Genomic DNA, 23,376 nt, shown 5'->3' on the forward strand with positions numbered 1-23,376 from the left:
TCATGTAAATGATCTCATACTGGAACCAAAACAACCAGAATACAAAAGTTGTAGAACAGTTTATTTCATTTTAGTGTAGTGCCACACAGTATTATCATCACTTCCTTTTGTTCTGTTATTTATTTTGGTTCCTACTGTAGCTTTGTGGATTTTCACTGTGCCAGCGTGGTCCCATTTCAGTTTTAGCCCATTGCCTGTGGCTACAATAGTACGTCAACTGTGATCCTCAGCCACGATTCAGTGGAAAACTTTCATTGCCTGTGCAATGGTCTTTTCATCTGGTGGTGGTTTTCTTTGACTACCAGGCTGCAGAAATTTCTTCACTGTAGGGATATTGCTTATTCTCTCTTTAAAAGCCTAACAGAGAGAGCGAGAGAGCAAAATATTTTAGAAGAGAAAAGGAGAAATGGCGGCATTCCCAATGTCCCAATTGCCACTTACGGTTACTATGATTCCATAGTCAATAATGAAACCACAAGTGATAAACTTTATACGCACTCAAACTTTATATGTACGCAAAACCCAATTATTTCAGGCATGCACCTTTGGAAAGGGAGGTCAACATTCAAACTCCATTGCAGGTCTATAATAATAAGTAGGTTACCTGTATGTGTCTAAATTTAATTCACAAAAGGATTATCCATGAATATGTGATTTAGACTTTGTGCAATAGAAATCTATAGACAATGGTGTTTTAGATATGCAAAGAATAAAAGCGCCATACTAGAGCTTTGCTTATGCTTCAGTAAGCATGCTTACCTTTAAAAGAGGGAATTTGGAGAGAATATCAGCCTTCAGCTCTTCTGCCATTAAAACGGTTTCAAGCAATTGAATATCTGCTCTGCTGAGCTGATTTCCTACCAGGTAGTTTTGTCCATGATCTTTGAGGACCTGTAGAGAAGGAAATGTTTGAGGAGTACTTTAGGTTCATACACAAAATGGAGAATATATACTTGAACCACTTTTGAGTATCACTCGCCCAGATTATATTGTATCAGGAGAACGAGAGTACTGTATTTGTGTCAGTTTTGATTCATGTCTTCTAACAATCCGCTGGCTAAGAAAGAGAAGCTTGATCATTATGTTCCCTCTTCCCAAACCACTGCTTGTCATGTGTCAGTGGGGCAGGGCAGATGCTGAGGTCAGCGTTCACATGGAAAATGAACACTGTGCGTGATTCCTGATCTTCTCTCACACAGCTAATTTTTTTTTTTACTTTTTTTTTTACTCTTGCCTCAGAAGCTTGGAAAATACAAGGAATAAGGAGATGATTTCTGATGAGCCAAGCAGTCCTATCAAGCAGTCCTATCAGTGTACTGGAAGAAGCAAAGATCACCAGTGTTGAAGCAATGATTCTTCAACATCAACTTTGTTGGACTGGTCATGTTGTGCGGATGCCTGATGATCGTCTTCCAAAACAACTACTCTATTCCAAACTTAAAAATGGAAAGCGTAATGCTGGTGGTCAACAAAAGAGGTTTAAAGACTGTTGTATAAATGTAGTATAAACACTGACAACTGGGAAACACTGGCCTGTGAGCGCTCCAGTTGGAGAACAGCCTTTACCAAAGGTGTCATGGGCTTTGAAGACACTCTAACTCAGGACGCAAGGGAGAGACGTGCTAAGAGGAAGGCACGCTTGGCAAATCCACACCGTGATCAACTCTCGCCTAGAAACCAATGTCCCCACTGTGGAAGGACGTGTGGATCCAGAATTGGCCTCCACAGTCACTTACGGACCCATTGTTAAATACATGTTTATGGAATACAATCTTACTCGGCTATGAGTGATCGCCAAAGAAAGAAAGAAAGAAAGAAAGAAAGAAAGAAAGAAAGAAAGAAAGAAAGAAAGAATCAACATTACTAGCTGCCTGTTCTGTTAAAAGATTTGTAAGTTTCCTTCGCCCCATACCTTTTCAAAGACAGGGAAGTATCTGGTGGTGGCTTTTTCAATAATGTTTGCAAACTCCTTCTCCTTGCTGTCAGCTGGCTTGAAGGGAAGCATCATTATCATTTCATTCAGATCCATAGCACCTTCGCAATACATATCAATCCTATTTGAAAGAGAAAGTGTTTCCTCCTCTCATATTCAGATAAAAACAAGAAAAACAGTAGCAGCAGCAGCAGCAGCAGCAATAGTACTAATTATGATAATGCAGAGCCAAAACCTTGCAGGGGAATTGGGTGGTAGTGTCACAGGCAAAAATGTGTGATGACCCAGCAGAAAAACAAGTACAATGATCCTGTATGATGGAGAAAGGGCATTGTCCCTGAAAAGAGCCTCTCTCTATGCAACAAAAGCCCCTATAATTTGCTTGCCATTATAGTGATCTTCACCAGCTACACCTTTCTCTAAGGAAAGCCTTATATCAAAAATCAATTTTATAAATTCACAAGGGAAAAAAGCCCAAAAAACCAAACATTGGGAAGGGACAATGACCTCCCAATCTCCTATTGGGATTACATGAATATTCATTGATTTCCAATGAACCAGTCCACATGAACTTTGCTGGGACTGGGAGGTCAAATTACCTCATACTGGACCCTTTCTTTCCCAATCTGACAGTAGAGATGAAATTTGCTGACTCATGCCTCGTCAGTAGGTCAAATGACAGACCAGAGATGATCTTATATCATGTAGAGCAAAATAAAGTATGCATTTAGTAACCAAACTTAGAGGAATATTACAGTACCATGCTCTCTGCTTCACGTCCTTCCCGTAGAGATTGTGTTTGGCTGCAATGTAGTTGAGAATAGCTCGGCTCTGCACCATCTTCATCCCATCCATTTCCACCATGGGCACTTGCTGAAAGAGCAGGTCTCCATCTTGCGAAAGGAAGATGAAAAATCAGTCCATCCTCCCAGGTAATTACTATGGAAAGTAAGTTTTCAGGAGCATCTCACAAGCCGTGCTTTGATTTTGAGTCTTTACTTTTACATTGTGCCTTTGTGATCATCATGTTTGCCTTTGCTTTTCCCTCCAAACCCTTTTTCAGAACACACTGGAAACTAGTTTTGTATGTTATTTAAGCTACTTCTGTTCTCTAGCTAAAAAACAAGCGAAACATTCTGCACAATGCAGAGTTGAGTGGCATGTGTTGTGGGTATCTGGAAAACTCTCTTTTCTATCAAAGAAGAGGGGGAAAGGCAATATAACAAGATTACAACTGTGTATTTACACGTGTTCCTGACTTAAAGTGTGCACAGGATGTAGGGCACAATGCAGAACTGGAGAAACAAGTCCACTTTGAAAACCCGTTATTAAGTCCAGGGGTCGGCAAGGTTTACCTTGCCTGGGCCAGTTCACTCCAGCGGAGATCCCTCTGTGAGTCAGATTGTGCGCGCACGCCTGCGACATCTGGCATCTACGTCTCCTCAGACACGATTTCCAATGTCTGCATCTGCGCAGACACGATTTCTGGTGCCTGCGCGTGCGCAGATGTGATTTCTGGCACTGCGGAAGCAAGTCCCCGCGCCACACTGTGCCGATTTAGCGCAGCACACGAGGACTCACCTAGCGGGCAGCTCGGTTAGGGGGCGGCTCGTGGGCTGGTTAAACGACCCCATGGCTGCTTGTGGCCCATAGGCCTTAAGTTGCCGTCCCCTGATATATAAAGCTATACAGTGGTACCTCTGGTTAAGAACTTAATTCGTTCTGGATGTCCGTTCTTAACCTGAAACTGTTCTTAACCTGAGGTACCACTTTAGCTAATGGGGCCTCCTGCTGTTGCCGTGCCGCCACTGCACAATTTCTGTTCTCATCCTGAAGCAAAGTTCTTAACCCGAGGTACTACTTCAGGGTTACCTGAAGCATCTGTAACCTGAAGTGTCTGTAACCCGAGGTACCACTGTACTAGAAAATAGTCCCACTGGTATTCAGATAACATACTCACCATGCTTTAATTTTTCTAGATATTCTTTTGTCTCAATTAATTGTTCTTCAAACTAAAAAAAATAAAAGAGGCAGAATATTTCAAGGGTCACATGAAATAATTTCAGGCTCTAAAAATGACACAGGGCCTTTCAAGTTTCCAAACTACTAGAGAAAATTTGGTGAAAATTTCACAGCCGAATTCCGGGCCAGCCCGCCCAATAATTTTCTCTGTCTGGGGCAGAACAACGAATGTTCCCCATGCACAAATCAAGTACTACAGGCTAGTCATATCATTTTAGCACTTGAAGCAGTAAATCCCACAGTCATGTCTCCCCCCTCCTTAGCAGCAAAACGAGTACGCTGTTTTATTTGATATATTTTGTAGTGTTGTGTTTTATGATGGGCGTAAAGCCGAATAAACATCCTTCCTTCCTTAGCAGCAAAAGTACAATAATAATGAATGAAAATAACACAACAATCTGCTGTTCCTTCCAGGATGGCTAAAATCAACCACCTGAAGCAGGCACCTCACTCACAAATGGTAATGCTGGACCCAAATTTGGAAACTGCCTGAAATATAAGAATGCTGGAAAAACAACAGTTCCCTTGATTCTTTTTGGGGGGTGGGGGGAAAGGTGCTTTCACAGAGAAATTCTGAAGACAAACCTCGACTCCTGCTGCAGCCAACAACCACCTTATGCTTTCCATTCGGCCCCTTCCATTGAAGTAGTAAAGCTTAGGTTTCCCAGCCATGTTTCTAAGTGTTTGCTTCCCTGTTATGATGAGAGACAGATGAAGAGAGAGACTGAGAGGTTGTGTTTGATAGGGAAACCATTCAAACTGGTTCAACTGTTCAAAATGGTGCTCTGTTGATTGCTTACAGCATAGCTGCCAAGTCTCCCGTATTCCCCGGGAAACCCCCGTTTTTCCAGCTGTTCCCAGCCGAAAAAACGGATTTCTTTGTTTTTTCCCGGTTTATTCTGGTGCGGCTGCCATTTTGGAACAGGGCAGAGCAGCATCAAAAGTCGCTTCTGAGCATGCTCTGCCCAGTTCCAAAATGGCGGCAGCACTACTTCCGGTCTGCTACTTCCGGTCCAGTCCCTTATTTCTCAGGCCGGAACTTGGCAGGTATGGCTTACAGCAAGAAAGAATTTCATATTAAAGCCTTCTGGTTTATTTTTTAACAAACTCTTTTTAAAAATCATGCAGCACAAGCAGATGTAGCATATTATTGCACACATAAAATAGGAAGCAAGAGTTAAAAAAACAACAACCACAACCTGCGACTATCACCCCCTCTTGGACAGCCACGGCCCATGTTCCCAGAGCCACAAAATTGTAGCTTCCCCGTTGTACTCGCACCATTGCCATTGCCACCAGCTGCCTCTCATCTCCTCAGGCAAGTTTGGGAACATGGCTTTCCAGCATGGCCAATTGCCAGGGATGATGGGAGTTTGTAGTGACGAATCACATTTGAAGCCCCACCTCTGTCTTAAAATTGTTTCAGATTTCCTTAAATGGACACTCCCTTTTCTCAACCTGTTTTCCCCAATTGCCACTGGTGAGAGACACATCATGCTCCTTCTAGGGTTGTTTGTCTATCTTTGGTCCCCACTCTGCACTCAGCTCTCACCTGTGGCTCCTAGAAGCTGACAGCATGTGAGAGTGGCCACACCCTGGGAAATGGCTTTGACTGGCTGGCTAAACCAGGTAAGGATAGCTGATGAGTCTCAAGCCTATGCTAGTTAGGGGAGTCTCCCTCCATGCAAGGATGGGCTCTGGCACGTTGAGGGATGAGACCAATAGTTGGTCCAGTGGTCAAGAAGGCGGTTTCTGCACATGCTGTAGAGGGAAGTGAGGGCAGATGGGGCTCATCAACCTGGGAAGGTAGCCCATCTAGGAGGAGGTAGCCTCTGACCCTAAACCTCCATTGCCTTGTGGGATATCATTGGAAGAAGAAAAGGCTAAGGAGCAACCCTAAACCAGGCACCCCCAAACTGTGGCCCTCCAGATGTTTGGGCCTACAACTCCCATGATCCCTAGCTAACAGGACCAGTGGTCGGGGAAGATGGGAATTGTAGCCCAAAACATCTGGAGGGCTGAAGTTTGGGGGTGCCTGCCCTAAACAAATCCAGAGTGGAGTCCCTAAGACAGTTGGATGGAATCTACACCCTCCTCAACCCTGGATAACCACACCCATTTTCTACATTCTTTTCAATAATATATGCATTTATTGGTGAGGTAAAAATATATGCACATTATGCCTCACCATATGTGCTTTTACACATTATTTGACTGGAGAACTGCAGTGCAAATTTCAAGGGATAGCTATGTTTTTTGGAAAATGAAATTTGGTGAGTTACTATTTTAAAAAATGAATCTAATTTCTCTCCCATTCTCACCCAACATTTCTTTTTCCTCTGAGGTGCAACAAAGACCAACCCCATTTTATTTTTAGAACTCTGCCCGCTGCCCAGATTCTGGAAATGCTTCTGTTCTGAAGATTACAGGTCTGAGGATTACAGTATCTGCCTCCCCCCCCAAAAAAAAACCTTTAATACTCTTCTGGTAAGAAGAAGAAAACCTTTGGGCAGAGGTGAGGTCTTTGGAAATTGTCCCTGCACTACTCCTCTATCCAGGGTGTTGGTCTCCAAAGCAATCGTCTACCTTAGAATACTAACCTGCTGCAAGTCCTGAACAGGTGGAAGTTCTTCTCAAGCAGAGCGAGCCCTGAACTTGTGTGGCTCAGGGTTATAAAAGCTCAGAAGCTCCACCTTCCGAGAGGAGAGAACAGCTTATCTGCAACAGAAACTCCCTCTTGCAAATAGAAAAAACACTTACTCTGCCTTTCGTGAGACTTTTCACCTACAACAAATCAGTCACGCAAAGTTAATTCACAATGGGAAAGGTTGTCTCTCACGCTTGCGTAACATGATGCAACTCGGTTTATTGTAAATGTGTACAGCTGCACTGAGGGCAAACATTCCTGGTCTCAGTATATTCAACTCAAAGCTTTGTATCACTGGGCAGGAGGCCACTGCAGTCTCTGGTTGCAGCTGCTAGCCACAAAATACAGGAAAAGGTCAAATACACAGGACTTCCCTGCTGGTCCCACCCACCTTTTGGCGGGGGTTGGGGTGAATAGATCGCTACAATTAATGGTATGCAAAACAGTGGATTTCTACAGGCCATCCAGAAATTGTTCTTGATTTCTTATGTAAGATACCTGATCCAGATAATCAAGTGAAAATCACCTATTTGTTCTCTGGCTTTGACCAATTTGTGACAAATTTGTGGCAGTTGCTGCCCCAAAACTGAGAACGTTCCTTGAGCATAACATGGTGGACTGGTAAGGAACTGATTGGGCATGAAATATACAGTCATACCTCGGTTTAAGTATGCCTCGGTTTGAGTATTTTCAGTTTAAGTACTCTGCGGACCCGTTTGGAACGGATTAATCCACTTTCCATTACTTTCAATGGGAAAGTTCACTTCAGGTTAAGTACGCTTCAGGTTAAGTACAGACTTCTGGAACCAATTGTGTTTGTAAACCGAGGTACCACTGTAAAAACCTATTTGTATTACTGTAGTTGGTATTGATAGATAGATAGATAGATAGATATTGTGTTTTAATGTTGTGTTTTTGTATATATTGTATAGGATGTATATTCTTTTGTCTCTTTTTTGGTGATTGATATGACCATGATGGTTGAAGCAACAACAACAAACAATAAACAGAAACAGAGTTCTTATTGTCTGCATAATGTGTGCTTTAGCTGAGGATAGTGTTTGCAAAAATTTTTTTGAGTTGTTCTTGTAGAAACTCGCTATAAAGGAATCAAAAGGCTTTACTGAGGTTGTGCTATAAGTAAACAACAACAACATGAAATGAGACAGTTCCCATTAAACTATTATGTCATCTGTTAACAGTTAAGGACTCTTTTATAACTTAGGACAGCTTGCTGAGGCTAAACATTGTTAGGCCTAGCCTGTTTCTGGGTGGGAGATTGCTTGAGAAACTATGTGTGCTGCTTTAAGCTTCTTCATTGCATAACAATATGAAAAAACAAAGAGAAGATAGAAAATTGCTGGCCAAGCAGAAATAATTGCATAAGAACATGTGTGTGTGTGTGTGTGTGTGTGTGTGTGTGTGTGTGTGTGTGTTTGCTAAATGTAGTTCTTTGAGTTGGTTTCTTCCCATGAATCTGTGTATGTACTTTAATATGTAAGCTGAAAGCTGCATTAAGCTGGTGAAAAAATGTCTCAAATTCATATGCTGTCTTGCTTTTCATCTGTAAGGAGTTGAAAGAAGTCTCAACACAACGGTCATCTAGTCTAGTTACATGTTGGTGCTGGAAATCCAGGCCTGTAGCAAATTTGCTGCTTTGGCCAGTCAGTCTAATTGCTGTAGAAGGCTATGAAAATAGGTCATTTTCTGGCAGGGAGTACATTAATAGGATATATTTTGCTTGCCTCTGATCCAGCAGGACCACACAGATCCCATCACATCTACGCAAAGCACCAACAGGAACTAGTCATGACAGAACAGACATGTTATTGAATACTCAAGTAAAACATGGCACTGAAATACAAACACTGTAGAATGCTTTATTTCATTTTATTGTACCATCATACAGTATTTTATTGTACCATCATCTCCTTTTGTGGATTTCCACGGTGCCATTATGGTGATCAGTAGCATTTGAACTCTGGAATGCACCAGAGAGGTGGCGGAACTCAGTTCCAGTGAGTTCCGGCTGGAAAAAAAATCCTTGCACAATATCAAATGTTTGTTGACTCTGGCAATTTTATTCTTTGGCTGCTGGCCATGCTGGCTGTGGCTGATGGGAGCTGTAGTCCAAAACCCCTGGAAGGTATCATACCAGGTTTGGGGAGGTTGCATTAGACTATTATCTAAAGGAGGCCTCAGCATCTTCACAAAAGAGTTCTCATCTACTACATTTTTCAAGCGTTTGCAATCAAAAGCTTTTGAGACTACGGAACCAAGAGGAAATACTATTTTATGGATTTAGGCTCCAATCCTACACCTACATTTCCCCAGAAGTAAGCTACACTGAATTCAAATGGAACTAATGCTGAATAGACATGAATAGGGCTACGCTGTTTATCCTCCAACTAGTAAGAGACATCACCTTGCCGAAGAAGGTCCGTATAGTTAAAGCTATGGTTTTCCCAGTAGTGATGTATGGAAGTGAGAGCTGGACCATAAAGAAGGCTGATCGCCGAAGAATTGATGCTTTTGAATTATGGTGCTGGAGGAGACTCTTGAGAGTCCCATGGACTGCAAGAAGATCAAACCTATCCATTCTTAAGGAAATCAGCCCTGAGTGCTCCCTGGAAGGACAGATCGTGAAGCTGAGGCTCCAATACTTTGGCCACCTCATGAGAAGAGAAGAATCCTTGGAAAAGACCCTGATGTTGGGAAAGATTGAGGGCACTAGGAGAAGGGGACGACAGAGGACAAGATGGTTGGACAGTGTTCTCGAAGCTACGAACATGAGTTTGACCAAACTGCGGGAGGCAGTGCAAGACAGGAGTGCCTGGCGTGCTATGGTCCATGGGGTCACGAAGAGTCGGACATGACTAAACGACTAAACAACAACAACAGTAAGAGAGAAGTCGCACAGATCTGTTAAAATCATGCCAGTATTTGTAGTGATCTTCATAGCAGATGTTCTCAGATGTTGAAAATCTTCCTGATCTCTTGAAGTGCCTTGTCATCTAATTCAAATTTTCTCGGGCTGCCTGGCTCCAAGAATTTCTTAATTGTGGGGATGTTGCTTACCCTTGCCTTGAAGTCCTAGATTGAAAAACGAGAAGCACTTCTAAGAAAAAGGTACCAACATAGATGGACTTACACAAAAATGCAGTTTACATATTGGAGAAGACTGGCCTGGCCCCATCCATTGGCTTCAAATGTTTGCTTTCCCCATCCCTCCCCATTCCCTTTTCCTTTTGTATCATGTGTATCATTGCAAGCTTTTGGGCAAGGGCCATTTTTACTTTCAATATGTGTGCAGTGCTTTGAAAATTTTAGTTTTTTCCTAAATGTTTAGTAATAATAATAATTATTTCTAGTCATGTATGGAAGATTATGTCATTCCAAGCAGTTATTTTATCATGGGATAAAAGTTTAACAACACAAAGTTTTTAAATGCTCATTTGATGGAGGAATTTTGAAAAGCAATCTGTCTGTTCATTAATAAGCAGTACCTTGTTTTTCAAGCATTCAAAAACCATACAGGAGAAATTAAGTCTAAATCAACAGAGTAGTGTAGTGTGTGTTAATAGAAAGTTTAAAAAACAAAACCCATAAATACTACACGGGGTTATTAGTAATATGTGGGGGTCTCAATTTGCTCCCTTCCCTATTTATTTCAGATTTATAAAATAAAATTGGGTAAAAGGCTGGTTTGATTGTAATAGTAATCCCATTCCCACAAACAAATAAAGATTCTGACTGATTAATGAACACAGTAACAATAATTTTCACATTCAATCACCTATGGGAAGGAGAAGATCTGTGGTCCTATTGTCCCATGGTCCTCAATCCACATGTGAAATCTGAACTTTCTCTATAGTCTTTCTACAAGAACCCCTCCAGCTGTAGGATCTCGTGAGCCTTTTTCTGTCAGGTTGTCTTAGCCATCAGAGTCAAACTGAGGCAATTCTAGCCAGGAGATGAAGCACTTGTATCATCAAGCAAAACAGATGCAAAAGTCTTGATGCCTGCTCCACTGAAACTTACACCACCATAATCACCATCATATAGATTATGACATGCTAAGTGCGACACACTCCTATGACTGAAGTTTATCCAATTGCTGTATTTGCACTCTGTGAATACACACAATCTTACAGTTTATGTTCCATCTCATTTCTCAGAACATGTCTTTGTTCACTCACTTGCAGCAGAGGAAACGCAGAAAGAACATCAGGCTTCATCTCTTCGACCATCAGAATAGCTTCAAGCAGGTGGACATCTGCCCAGCTGAACTTCCCACCAACAAGGAAATCTTGTCCGTGATCTTTTAAAACCTGTGGCATACAAAGAAACAGAAGTCAGTGTTGAGGGTATGTAGAGCCCTGGCTCATAGTGGGCAACAGAGGCTCATTGTGGATTATTTCTGCTTCTTTTGTGTTTAAGACATGTAAGGCTGAGAGGCAGGTAGGGACTGTCCCATGAGAGTAGCCACTTGGTTTTTTTGTTCAAATATACATTTTACACACCTGCATGTACCCCACTGCATAACACCGAAAGGCCCTCATTGCTGTGATCCTCTGCTCAGTAGCATTGGAACTTGACATCCTGGGTGGGAAACAAAATATTTGCTGGACTCCAACTCCCAGCAGCCCTAGCCAGCATGGCCAATGGTCAGGAATTAGGAGAGTTGTAGTACCCCCAAAAAATGTTGGTAGATTTGCAGGTTTACTATTCCACATTTAAGTGCTGCTGCAGAATTTTGCTACTGCTATGGATGGTTCTCCCCATCCACCTACAGCCGTTAAGATCTAGCTGCACATTCTACGTTGCTACCTGACCATCCTTTACCTTTTCATAAACTGGGAAATATCTGGTTGTGGCCCTCTCAAAAATTAGGTTGGTCTGCTTTTCTTTGTTCTCAGGGGGCTGGAAAGGAAGCATCATCATCATCCCCATCAGATCAGTTGTTCCTTCCACATACATGTCAATCCTGAAAGAAGCCATTAGCACAGTTACTTTCAGGGTTTGTTTTGTTAGTTCTCTTATTTCTTTTCTTGTCTGCTTTATTATTACTATTATTTCATTTTTCATTTATATTTTTCTAAAGTTTCAATGCTATTCCAAAGTTTCAATACTATTCCAAAGTTTCAACACAAAGTTCCATCTATTCTTCTTAGACTTCCTACCCCCACTGTGGCTTCCCGTTTTTCCATTTTAACGCTGCATATCCTTAGACAAGAAATTACCACCCAATTATTATCGTGAAAGTACAGATCAGTCTAAATATAACTAGTGCATATCACAATTACAACAGAAACAAGAGAAACATTAATATTATAAATAACATATACAGTAAATTAATAACATAAAAACAAAATGTGAGCGTCTTTCCATTCTCTGATATTCAATCTGGCATACATACATGGCTGGAAAGTTAACAGTTATGTGAAGCTTGCCATTACCATGTTATGGTATGGTTTTCCTCCCCAAGTTAGCCTAGAGTCACATTGTGACATAGATAGCTCTAGCTCTAGGAATACAGAGATGTAAAAGCAGGAAGATAGCTGGATGTTTGCAGTTCAGTGCATACATTCCATATTTTCAGCTTCTGTCAAGAGCTGGTTTTCTATTTTTTTTTTTTAAAAAAAAACCTAGAGTGAATTCTACATGTTCATAAGTACAGTGCTCTCTCCTTCAGGTCCTTCCCATAGAGGTTGTGCTTTGCTGCGATGTAGTTGAGAATAGCTCGCGTCTGCACCATCTTCATCCCATCCATTTCCACCATGGGCACTTGCTGAAACAGGAGCTGTCCATCTTTAAAAAATGGGGGGCAGGGGCGGGATAAATGATTCAGTCCTTACCAACTTAAGTAGCCTAAACCAATACTTCAGATCGATTCAGACTGCCTTCTTTGAAAGTTAAAAATGGTGTATTAAGTCTCCGATACAGATCACATATTTGCAGAGCAACTTTCTCCAGGAAAATCTGCCTCCCTTTTGGTTTGTGCAGCTCAAAAAGGAACATGGAAAGGCATCGTTTTATTTCCACCCTGCATTTGTTCCATGCACTATTTCTATTCTGTTCATTGTTGGTGCAATTTTCATGACTTACATAACTCATTGTGTAAATCACATTGTCGTTATCTTATGCCATCTCATTCCTTCTAATGCAAAGGAAACACAACACAAATGTGTGTCTCTGTGTGTATACCATCTCATGTGTGTATACATTGTTTCAAATTGTTTTTAATGTTGTGTTTCAGTGTTGTAACCCACCCTGAGACCTTATGGTAAAGGGTAGGAAATGAATGAATGAATGAATGAATGAATGAATGGCACAATCATTTATTTATTGTCTGTGGACAGAAAGCAACAACAGTGCATACCAATCATAGAATTGTAGAGTTGGAAGGGACCTTGAGGATCATTTTGTCCAAAACCCCTGCAATGCAGGAATATGTAGCTGTCCCACACGGGGAACCTACAACCTTGGGTTTATCAGCACCTTGCTCTAACCAACTAAGCTATCCAGGCTCAATCACATAAGCTGGATTGATTTCTCTTCTGGACAAGAGACAAATAAGCAAACACTGGCAATTTCCCCTCCCATTTCCACTTTGCTTGAAATTCTTCAACATCCCTAAATCCAAATTCCCTATTGTTTTTTTCCAGTTCAAGGGAAGACTGGACCAATTTCACCCCTGAAAATGCCTATGTGTAGACATTGACATGGACCCCAGGACAAAGTGGTTTTTATTTTTAACAGATTCAGTCAATATAGAGTCAGTCTTTAAAACAGTCGCATGTGGGCAACACTTTCACCTATAGACTTACCATTCCGTAATTTTTCTAAGTCTTCCTTTTTCTCTATAAATTCTTCTTCAAACTGAAACAAAGCAGCCAAATAAAAAAAAAATTATCCTAACTTTACAAGTCTTTGCTGACCTTGCAGAGAATAATTAACAGATACTTATCTTTTATTTTAGTTTAAGAGCAGCTGATGCTTCTTGGAATTTTTGAAAAACTACAAGATACAGTACAGCTTTTAAATTTCATTTTTTCCCCTCAATCTGTACCCTTCATTTGAATTGATTTCTATTATAGAAGTGATGGTTGGGTGAAAATGGTCTCTTTGTCTTTGCAGAAATCATATGCTCAGACTCTACACAATGCAGATTTTCTTTACTATTTTTATTTTCATTGTGCAGATTAGCCACGCTATTCATATAACCATATTCCTAAAAATGGCTTCCAAAGACAAGCCATTCAACCCATTGAAATAAGACCCAGACGGAGGACTCTGAACCATTGCCAGACATCCAATTCCCCTTGGCCCTCTCTCTGTAGCTGTAGAATACAGTTGTACCTTGGAAGTCGAACGCCTTGCGAATTGAACGTTTTGGGCAGTTTGCGAACGTTCTTTGGAACCCGAACGTCCAACGTGGGTTCTGCATCTTCCTGCAGCCAATTGGAAGCCACGCCTTGGTTCCCAAATGTTTTGGAAGTCAAACAAACTTCCGGAACCGATTCCGTTCAACTTCTGAGGTATGACTGTATTATGATTCCCCTCTCTTACTGGTGACATTTCTATTATGTTGGAAATTATAAATTCTAAAATATAGTGGTACCTCAGGTTAAAAACTTAATTTGTTCCGGAGGTCCGTTCTTAACCTGAAACCGTTCTTAACCTGAGGTACCACTTTAGCTAATGGGGCCTCCCGCTGCCGCTGCGCTGCCACCACACGATTTCTGTTCTCATCCTGAAGCAAAGTTCTTAACCCGAGGTACTATTTCTGGGTTAGTGGAGTCAGTAACCTGAAGCGTCTGTAACCCGAGGTACCACTGTATAGCTATGGGTTCCCTAGCAGATGATTGATGCTGCAATCCTATATCCACTGAGAGCAACTCACATCTAAGTGAACATGCATTGGCTTCCGCTGTATGATTCAACATGAAAAATTGCTCTTTTAATTGGCAACCAAAGTGTTTGCTTCCCGGGGAAATATAGGAAATATCCGTATTTCCTATACAGTGTATGAGGGCCTAGAATTGAGAAAACCACACCCTTAAAAGTGGGTGGAAATTGGCTTCACTGCTTGAGTGACATAAGCAGAAGCATATATTTTTTTTAATTAATTTTTATTAAGGGTTTTCATGGTATACAGAGGTGGAGCAGAAGCATATTTTTGAAAGACTACACTCTATTTCTTCATATGCTTCAGTTGTTTTCCTGAGCTGAAGCGCGCACACACACATATATAAATGCATGTAAGAACATATACAGGCACATATGCACACACAGAGTTATGTTGATAAGACACCTGTGGCATCTTCTACTTCCTGTGCAGAAGAGGCCATTTATTTTGGCCATTGTTGGTTCATCCACCCAGCATTGCCCCGCCTCTTCCTTTCATGGGTACACAAACCTCCACGCCGGCTGCTGCAAGCAGCCAACGGATGGATTCCATCTTCCCTCTCCCTCGAGCATAGTGCAATTTGGGTTTCCCAGCCATCGTTTGGGTAGTCTTCTGCTCTGTCAAGCACAACACAATTGGCTAAACAGCTTCACAGTAGATCAGTATTGGGGACTGTCCTAAAAATGGAAGCGGGAGAAAGATGCATTAGAATAGGGGGAAAGGACCATGAGTCAAACAGGCAGAACATTCAGGGTCGAAAGTGTTGGGATACAACTCAGCTTGTACTAAAGGCTGGTAGGTTTGCACACATTATTGTGGTTAAGATTTGATAGATAGAAGAGAGGGTGCAGCAGAAGGAGAGAAACAAAAACTCCATGGAAAGAGATGTGGGAAGCTGACAAAAATATGAGATTGTGTTTTGATTGTACAGTATATGTTAAAAATGTTGAAATGTAATACAATATAATCCAAAAAAAAGGAGGAAAGCTTCAAGCTTCCTAGCTTCTTCTTTAACCTGACCTATCCTCTGGTTCTCGACTGATCCTCTCATGGTTGCTGACCTTATTTTCCTACTTCTTCAACCTAACCTTGGGAGGTGAGACATCTTTATATGTTTCTCCTGCTGAAAACAAAGAACAAGTGAGGCTCCTTGCAACCTGTGTTAGACAGAAGTACGATCTTTCCTATCAATAAGTATTTATTTCCATTAACCAACATGGCTTTCTTATTTTCCTAAACTCATCGAGTCTCAGTGCAAATTCATCGAAGGTAAAACATGCTCCGCCAAAACAGAGATTTATTGTTAAGCTCAACTTCTGCAGTTAATCTCCAACTCCCATGCTTCAGCAGGTAGACTTTCCCCCACTACTTTAGCTTCATGCTGAGGGTGAAATTTATTCATTGGGTTTTTGCCTCTTGTGAAGCTGTTCAATGCACAAAGCACCAGCAGCAACCTCACCAATTGTCTATTTTCTGGCCTTGGAGGATGAGGGTGCATGACTAAGCAGAACAGCCTTAAAACTGAGGTGTTGAACAATTCCACACACGTCTGGTTCTCCACTGTTGTTGTTTTTTTGAAAATTGTTTTTGGATCTTTACACAGAGTAAACTATGCCCCCAATCCAACTTTTTGTAGTCTGATGCCACAGATGCTGCTCTTTCCTTGTCCCTCTTCCAGATTTGGATTGGTTGGGGAGAGGGTCAGAAAGAATCTCTCTGGGGGCCACCTGTAATTTTAGAGGCTTCCGACTGAGGATTTTAGCACATTGTAGCATGACATTGCAATAAGTTAACCATTTACCAGAAGTACTGTATACATGTATGATTCATAGGAATAGCTATCACAACTAGATTGCCAACTTCTGAACAACTTCTGCCAAGCAAGCACTTTTATTTAGATAACCATGTCACGGACTCTCTCCAAGCTTTAAAGAAGATTGTTAATTTTGCAAGTCTGCTATTGTAATCGATCCTATATGTTTGGCAGTTATAGACATTTTCTTTCCAAAGTGTGTAACGAGAATCACAATGCTCCATAATGAGTGGTTGGTGTGGGAATGAAGAGGACTAGAAATTTTCCTTCCGATGGGCGTAGCCAGGATTCTTGTTAGAAGGGAGAGCAGCCAAAGTTATTGAGTTTTCTTTAGGAAATCATGAGTTTAAATACCCTGTAAATAGGACATTGCCGGGGGGGGGGGGCTTCTGTTGGGGGGAAGGTGGGCAGAACCTCAGATAACTGAGTCCTTTCAATGCTTTTCAATAATATTTGTGGACCTAGGGGTCCCCTTGACTATGTCCCCGCCTCCCCTTGACTATGCCCATGTTTCCTTCCATCAACTTCCTTAATTTATCCTAGAACTGAAGTCTGATTTTGGTTGATCCTCCCATCCTGCAAGGGATAGGGAATTTCTCTTGAGTTAACCTGCCTTAGGATCCAAGTCAATATGAACATCAAAGCTCCTCTCTTTTCTTGGCACTGCAAATGCAAGGCGGGCAAAGCATAACCAGCCCTCTTAAAACTGATAATAATTTTCAGTCCTAGCCCAGGCGTAAGTGTGTTCACTAAGAAAGTGTACCACTAGAACTAGCTACTCTCAAGTGTGCGCACAAAGTTTCACAGCATTAGAGCACATTATTTTTAAACTTCTTAATCCGCAGAGGTGACTGCTGCCATCTAGGAGCGTCTATTCTTGGCAGCCAGAGCACCAGAAAACCCGACAGCTTTTCTCTCACTCTGCCCCACTGACAAAGCAATGGGCTTTCTTGTTGAATTTCTGGCTACCGTGCAGTTACAGTACAATAGTCCTTCCAGGGAAATCCCACCCCTGTCTCCTGATATGCTATTAATGTAAGCTTGTTCCTGCAATGCTTCATTTTCTGGACTCCTCCTGCTTATCCCCCCAGACCTCAAAATGGTGGGTGTTGTTCTCTTTATCCAGCCACTGCCTGCTCCTCTTCCCACCTACCATTTTTCACATCTCAGAAGAGCAACCTCTAGTTCTTTCAACTTCTCCGTTTGCAGTTATCCCACAGTATTTCCTTTCCCCTATCCAACTTGCTGACCCAACTAATTGCCCCTGTTGTCTTTCAAGATTCTACATCTACGTCTCAAACCCCCTTTCCCCTTCGTCTGCGCTGCAAGCTAGCAAAGTGCAGCCATGGTGGAGTTTCTTTTACACAGCCAATCTACTTTGCTTCTTTTCACCCTTTCCTTTCCTGCTGGGAAAATAGCATCCAGCTTCTTCTTGCAGCTTCCCTGCCACCCCCTCAGCTGCCGCTTCAGCTGCCTGCTGCCTTCATTTCCCTTCTGCCCCTTCCTCTCTTTTCAACACCCGACCCTTCTGCTTTCTAAAAGCCCCCTGCTTCTCCATAGCTCATCTCCACTAAAATCTAAGTGTAACCGAATTGCTTTTAAGGTGTGCCAAACAAACTGGATAGAAATGCCAATTCACCACCTTTGTTCCTCACCCCTGTTTTCAATTATTACCAGATGACAGTGTGTAAGTATCCCCCCCCTCCCGCTCTCCCAGTACTAACCTCCAACCAAACCTGAATCCACTTCCAGGGTCTAGGCAAAAGAAACTGAGCTCTGCCTTTTATTTGCTCGTTATTTGCTCCCTTCTCTGAAGATTTGCATCTAGGAGAAGATAAAGCTGCTGCTGCTGCTGCTGCTGCTGCTGCTGCTGCTGAACAAATCCAAGCAGTTTTGCCTGGCTTGTAAATCGGGGTGGGGGCTTTCCCTTGCCCACCCTTTTGCCAAGGGGGAGGAGGAGGAAGTGTCCCCAGGGCCAGTGCTGAGTTACAGCCTTTTCACATTCCCGAAGTGTAGCTATGCTACTCTGTTACACAGCACAGCACAGCACAGCACAGCACAAAAGACCCTTGTGGAAAGTTTTAAAAATACTGTACTGTAGCAAATATATGTGTCCACACAGAGAAACAAATCTTTCTATGCTAAAGTCACACGGACACTGGGAAAAAACCTCTAGTCTATTAATCGTCAATGCACAAGGCACTTTTTGTCCTACTATTTACTTTATCTGCAAAATTCTGTAAGATTAGCCCAGCTCAAATGGATTATTTTCTGCTCACATAATCTGACTCCTCACACATACAGCATCTGTGGGCTATGATACTGTTATAGAGCCTGTTCGGGAATATTAGAATTTAATAAACAGGAGTACCCTGCTTCCCTGAAAATAAGACATACCCATAAAATAAGCCGTAGCAGGATTTCTACGCATTTGTGCAATATAAGCCATACCCCGAAAATAAGACATATTGATAGGCGCAATTCTGGAGGGCGCCAAGATGGATTTGATTTCCCCCCTGAGGTTGCTGATAAAATTAAAAATCTTACCCGTGAGGAATTATTGTTGAACAAGGGTGTGATTTCTTTTGAGCCAGTTCCAGACACAGTCTCAGATGTGCCCTTTGTGGGTGGCCCTGCCGTGCTGCAGACAGTCGTCTACAGGTGGACCCTAGACTATAAGGTCAGAGTTAAGAATGGGAAAGAGAACCTCCACAATATAGGAAAGAGGGTGGTGCGAGTGAAGAAATCATGGTTAAACCTAACCTCTTCTAAGATAGGTAGTAATAAAGGTAAGGGCAAAGCTCAAAATGGCTGACAGGGTGAATTGTAACCCGCTCCCTTAAGATGATTGATTATATGGTTGTGGCTAAATGTGATAAAGTGAAACAAGATAAACAGAGGAATGTATCAACCCAAGAGTCCCCTGGGGAGCGCGATAGGTCAGTCAGCAAATTTAAGGTCGATAGTGGTGAAGTGAGAGGACCTATACCAGGCATCCCCAAACTGCGGCCCTCCAGATGTTTTGGCCTACAACTCCCATGACCCTTAGCTAACAGGACCAGTGGTCAGGGATGATGGGAACTGTAGTCCAAAACATCTGGAGGGCCGAAGTTTGGGGATGCCTGACCTATACAAATGAATTCTGTCAAGGAATTAGCAGTAAGGAAAAGAGTTGACTGCAATGTTCAGCAAGCCATCAAGAGAGCTTCAACTAATGGAGGTTTCAAGTCGTTCAAAGTCTGACTTAAAGCAATCAGAACCCAATTTGAACTGATATATCAATCAGGGTATATCTGTATGCAGGGCTCCCCCCCCCCCAAAGCTGGAACTCAGTTCCAGCACCTCTCAGGTGGGCATCATTGCCATTACAAAAGAACAAGGGAGGTGTTCATGATGAGCTCTGGCACCTCTTTTTCTAGAAAAATAGCACTGGCGGTACTTATTGATGAAATGGGAGGATTGGGCTGATCTTAGTTTGATAGGATGAATCATGAAAAGTTGTGGTTAAAACTTTGGAACTAAAACATAAACTGTCATTTATTTACACTTATTAAGATATTATACTTTGAAATGTGTGTGAGAGTGAGAGTAGGTGTAATAATTTGTCACTTACAGTTACTATGATTTCATAGTCAATAATGAAACTACAAGTGTACAAGTGATAAACTTTATACGTACTCAAACTTTATATGTACGCAAAACCCAATTATTTTAGGCATGCACCTTTGGAAAGGGAGGTCAACATTCGAGCTCCATTGCAGGTCTAAAATTGTATGTAGGTTACCTGTATGTGTCTAAATCTAATTCACAAAAGCATAGCTGCCAAGTTCTCCCTTTTTTAAAGGGAAATTCCATTATGCTGAATAGGCTTCCTCGCGAGAAAAGGGAAAACTTGGCAGCTATGCAAAAGGCTTATCCATGAATGTGGGCCTCCTATGTGATTTAGACTTTTTGCAATAGAAATCCAGAGACAATGGTGTTTTAGATATGCAAGGAATAAAAGCGCCATACTAGAGCTTTGCTTATGCTTCAGTAAGCATACTGAGTGGCCCACCACATCCATTTAATCAGAGGCTGAAGATGCACAAAGGGATGCAAGTATAGTTCTTGGCTAAATTAATGGTACAACAGTGATGTGCTCCAGAACATCTCTACCTATAAAACAACCAAGTCAGGTTTGGGAGAAGTGCCTGTTGCCATGCGCTGCAGTGTGCTCCACCACCAAAGCACACACACATATAGATACACCATACACATGGGCGTTTTAAACCTTGGGGAGCTTTTGTTTTATACCAGGAATGGTCTCCGAAAACTGAGAACATTCCTTGAGGATAACATGGTGGACTGGTAAAGAATTGATTGGGCATGAAATATAAAAACCTATTTGTATTACAGTAGTTGTATAGATAGGGACCCAGGTGGTGCTGTGGGCTAAACCACTGAGCCTAGGGCTTGCTGATCAGAAGGTCGGTGGTTCGAATCCCTGTGACGGGGTGAGCTCATGTTGCTTGGTCCCAGCTCCTGCCAACCTAGCAGTTCGAAAGCACATCAAAATGCAAGTAGATAAATAGGAACCGCTATAGCGGGAAGGTAAACGGCGTTTCCATGTGTTGCTCTGGTTTGCCAGAAGCGGCTTTGTCATGCTGGCCACATGACCTGGAAGCTATACGCCGGCTCCCTCGGCCAATAATGCGAGATGAGCGCGCAACCCCAGAGTCGGTCACGACTGGACCTGATGGTCAGGGGTCCCTTTACCTTTACCTTAGTTGTATAGATAGATAGATATTGTGTTTTAATGTTGTATTTATATATATATGTATTGTATTGGTTGTATATTCTTTTCTTTTTCTTTTGGTGATTGATATGGCCATGATGATTGAAGCAACAACAACAAACAATAAACAGAAACAGAGTTCTTATTGCCTGCATAATGTGTGCTTTAGCTGAGGATAGTGTTTGCAAAAAAATATTTGAGTTGTTCTTGTAGAAACTCTTGTTATAAAGGAATCAAAAGGCTTTACTGAGGCTGTGCTCCAATTAAAAGAACAACGTGAAATGAGACAGTTCCCATTCAACTATTATGTCATCTGTTAACAGTTAAGGACTCTTTTATAACTTAGGACAACTTGCTGAGGCTAAACATTGTTTGGCCTAGCCTGTTTCTGGGTGGGAGATTGCTTGGAAACCAATGTGTGCTGCTTTAAGCTTTTTCATTGCATAACAATATAGAAAACAAAGAGAAGATAGAAAATTGCTGGCCAAGCAGAAAAAATTGCATAAGAACGCGTGTGTGTGTGTGTGTGTGTGTTTGCTAAATGTAGTTCTTTGAGTTGGTTTCTTCCCATGAATCTGTGCACGTACTTTAATACCGGTATGTAAGCTGAAAGCTGCTATAAGCTGGTGCAAAAATGTCTCAAATTCATATGTTGTCTTGCTTTTCATCTGTAAGGAATTGAAAGAAGTCTCAATGGTCATCTAATCTAGTTACATGTTGGTGCTGGAAATCCAGGCCTGTAGCAAATTTGCTGCTTTGGCCGGTCCGTCTAATTGCTGTAGAAGGCTATGAAAACAGGTCATTTTCTGGCAGGGAGTAAGTGGAACCTCGGTTTACACCTACCTCCGTTTCCGAACGCCTCCGTTTATGAACGCTGCGGACCCGGAAGTATTTACATCTGGGTTCCGCATCGTTGGATGCGCAGAAGCGATCGCAGCGCATGCGTGCACAGAAGCGCTCTATTGGCGCTTCACGCACGCGCAGAAGCATGCCTTTGGGGAGCGAACGCCTCGGCAAGCGGCCACCTCCGCGGAACGGTTTGCGGTCGCAAACCGAGGTTCCACTGTACATTAATAGGATATATTTTGCTTGCCTCTGATCCAGCCCAACCATGCGCAGATCCCATCTCATTCCCATCACATCTATGCAAAGCACCGACAGGAACTAGGAACAGACATGTTATTCAACTAAAACATGGCACTGAAATACAAAGCTGTAGAATGCTTTATTTCATTTTATTGTAGCACTACACCATATCATCATTATCATGGAGGGCCCTTCCGGTGGGGCTGGAGGAGGCGGGCAGCAGCTGGAGGGCGCTCCGCTGGCGGGGAGGAGGCTCCAGGCGCTTCACGGCATGGCGGTGAAGGTTGTCCCCAGTCTTGTGGTGTTTATCAATGCCTTTTTTGCTTGAGTTCATGGGAGCTGAACTGCAGCCTCCAAAAACCCATATTGGCATTACAATTTGGTTCTGGCATCCCTATGCTAGTAGTGGCTTCCCTTTAGATACATTTAGGGAAAAGAGACAAGAAACAGTAGGCCTCTCTCATCTTCAAGGGAATCCTTTTCTACCTGCTACCGGCTACCCTGTCCTCTTTGCTATGACCACCTTGCTTTTGCTTGGACAAATTTCGAGCACACACACACACACACACACACACACACACACACACACACACACACGAGAGCATTTATGAATATGGAGAAAGCTGCAAATGCATTCCTGTGAGTTTAAATAATGGCATCCAACATGACACAATTGATGGGAATGCTCATCTAAATTAGACTACAGAGTAGCATTTTCCTGTCTAAAGTAACACTGTAAATTAATATAAAGTGATACTCAGAAATAAATTAATTCTAAGCAAAGGGAAAGGCCTCTGTTCTGAGGATTAGAGTACCCCTTGCCCCCGCAAACCTTTAGTATTCTGCTGGTAAGAAGAAGAAAACCTTTGGGCAGAGGTGAGGTCTCTGGGGATTGTCCCTGTACCAATCCTCTGTCCAGGGTGCTGCTCTTGATCTCTGGCTCTCCAAAGGAATTGTCTACCTTAGAATACTAACCTGCTGGAAGTCCTGCTGGACATGTGAAAGTTCTTCTGAAGCAGAGCGATGCCTGAACTTGTTTGGCTCAAGGTTATAAAAGCTCAGAAGCTCCACCTCCTGAGAGAAGATAACAGCCTATCTGTAGCAGAAACTCCCTACCAGTATTTTAAATAGAAAAAAAGCCTTTGTAACTTTGCCTTTCGTAAGAGTTTTCACCTACAATCAATCAATC

General features: G+C 42.2%; 2 protein-coding genes across 5 annotated transcripts; both read right to left on the bottom strand.

Moving 5' to 3' along the window:
• Window positions 1–44: 44 nt before the first annotated feature.
• Window positions 45–23,280, bottom strand: LOC118082447 (glutathione S-transferase). Of its 2 annotated transcripts, none has more exons than XM_088665659.1 (7): window positions 23,163–23,280; window positions 4,541–4,647; window positions 3,894–3,945; window positions 2,694–2,826; window positions 1,913–2,054; window positions 760–891; window positions 45–357 (listed from the first exon to the last, which is right to left on the bottom strand). In XM_088665659.1, the coding sequence occupies exons 2-7, from the start codon at window positions 4,625–4,627 to the stop codon at window positions 238–240; spliced, it is 666 nt and encodes a 221-aa protein (XP_088521785.1). In that variant the 5' UTR covers window positions 4,628–4,647; window positions 23,163–23,280; the 3' UTR covers window positions 45–237. The 2 variants fall into 2 exon arrangements, with proteins under 2 accessions (XP_088521785.1, XP_034965857.1); XM_035109966.3 differs by lacking the exon at window positions 23,163–23,280 and adding an exon at window positions 6,556–6,604.
• Window positions 8,463–19,064, bottom strand: LOC118082445 (glutathione S-transferase). Of its 3 annotated transcripts, XR_015948860.1 has the most exons (8): window positions 18,052–18,462; window positions 15,025–15,191; window positions 13,433–13,484; window positions 12,281–12,413; window positions 11,448–11,589; window positions 10,802–10,933; window positions 9,502–9,695; window positions 8,463–9,012 (listed from the first exon to the last, which is right to left on the bottom strand). XR_015948860.1 is itself a non-coding variant. In XM_035109960.3 (7 exons), exons 2-7 carry the CDS (start codon window positions 15,109–15,111, stop codon window positions 9,573–9,575), a joined length of 669 nt encoding a protein of 222 aa, XP_034965851.1. In that variant the 5' UTR covers window positions 15,112–15,191; window positions 18,875–19,064; the 3' UTR covers window positions 8,463–9,572. The 3 variants fall into 3 exon arrangements, 2 of the variants coding, with proteins under 2 accessions (XP_034965851.1, XP_034965852.1); XM_035109960.3 differs by lacking the exon at window positions 18,052–18,462 and adding an exon at window positions 18,875–19,064 and having other exon boundaries at window positions 8,463–9,695; XM_035109961.3 differs by having other exon boundaries at window positions 8,463–9,695.
• Window positions 23,281–23,376: the final 96 nt, after the last annotated feature.

Source organism: Zootoca vivipara, chromosome 3, assembly GCF_965207765.1.
Source record: "Zootoca vivipara chromosome 3, rZooViv2.hap1.1, whole genome shotgun sequence".
NCBI classification, from domain to species: domain Eukaryota; kingdom Metazoa; phylum Chordata; class Lepidosauria; order Squamata; family Lacertidae; genus Zootoca; species Zootoca vivipara.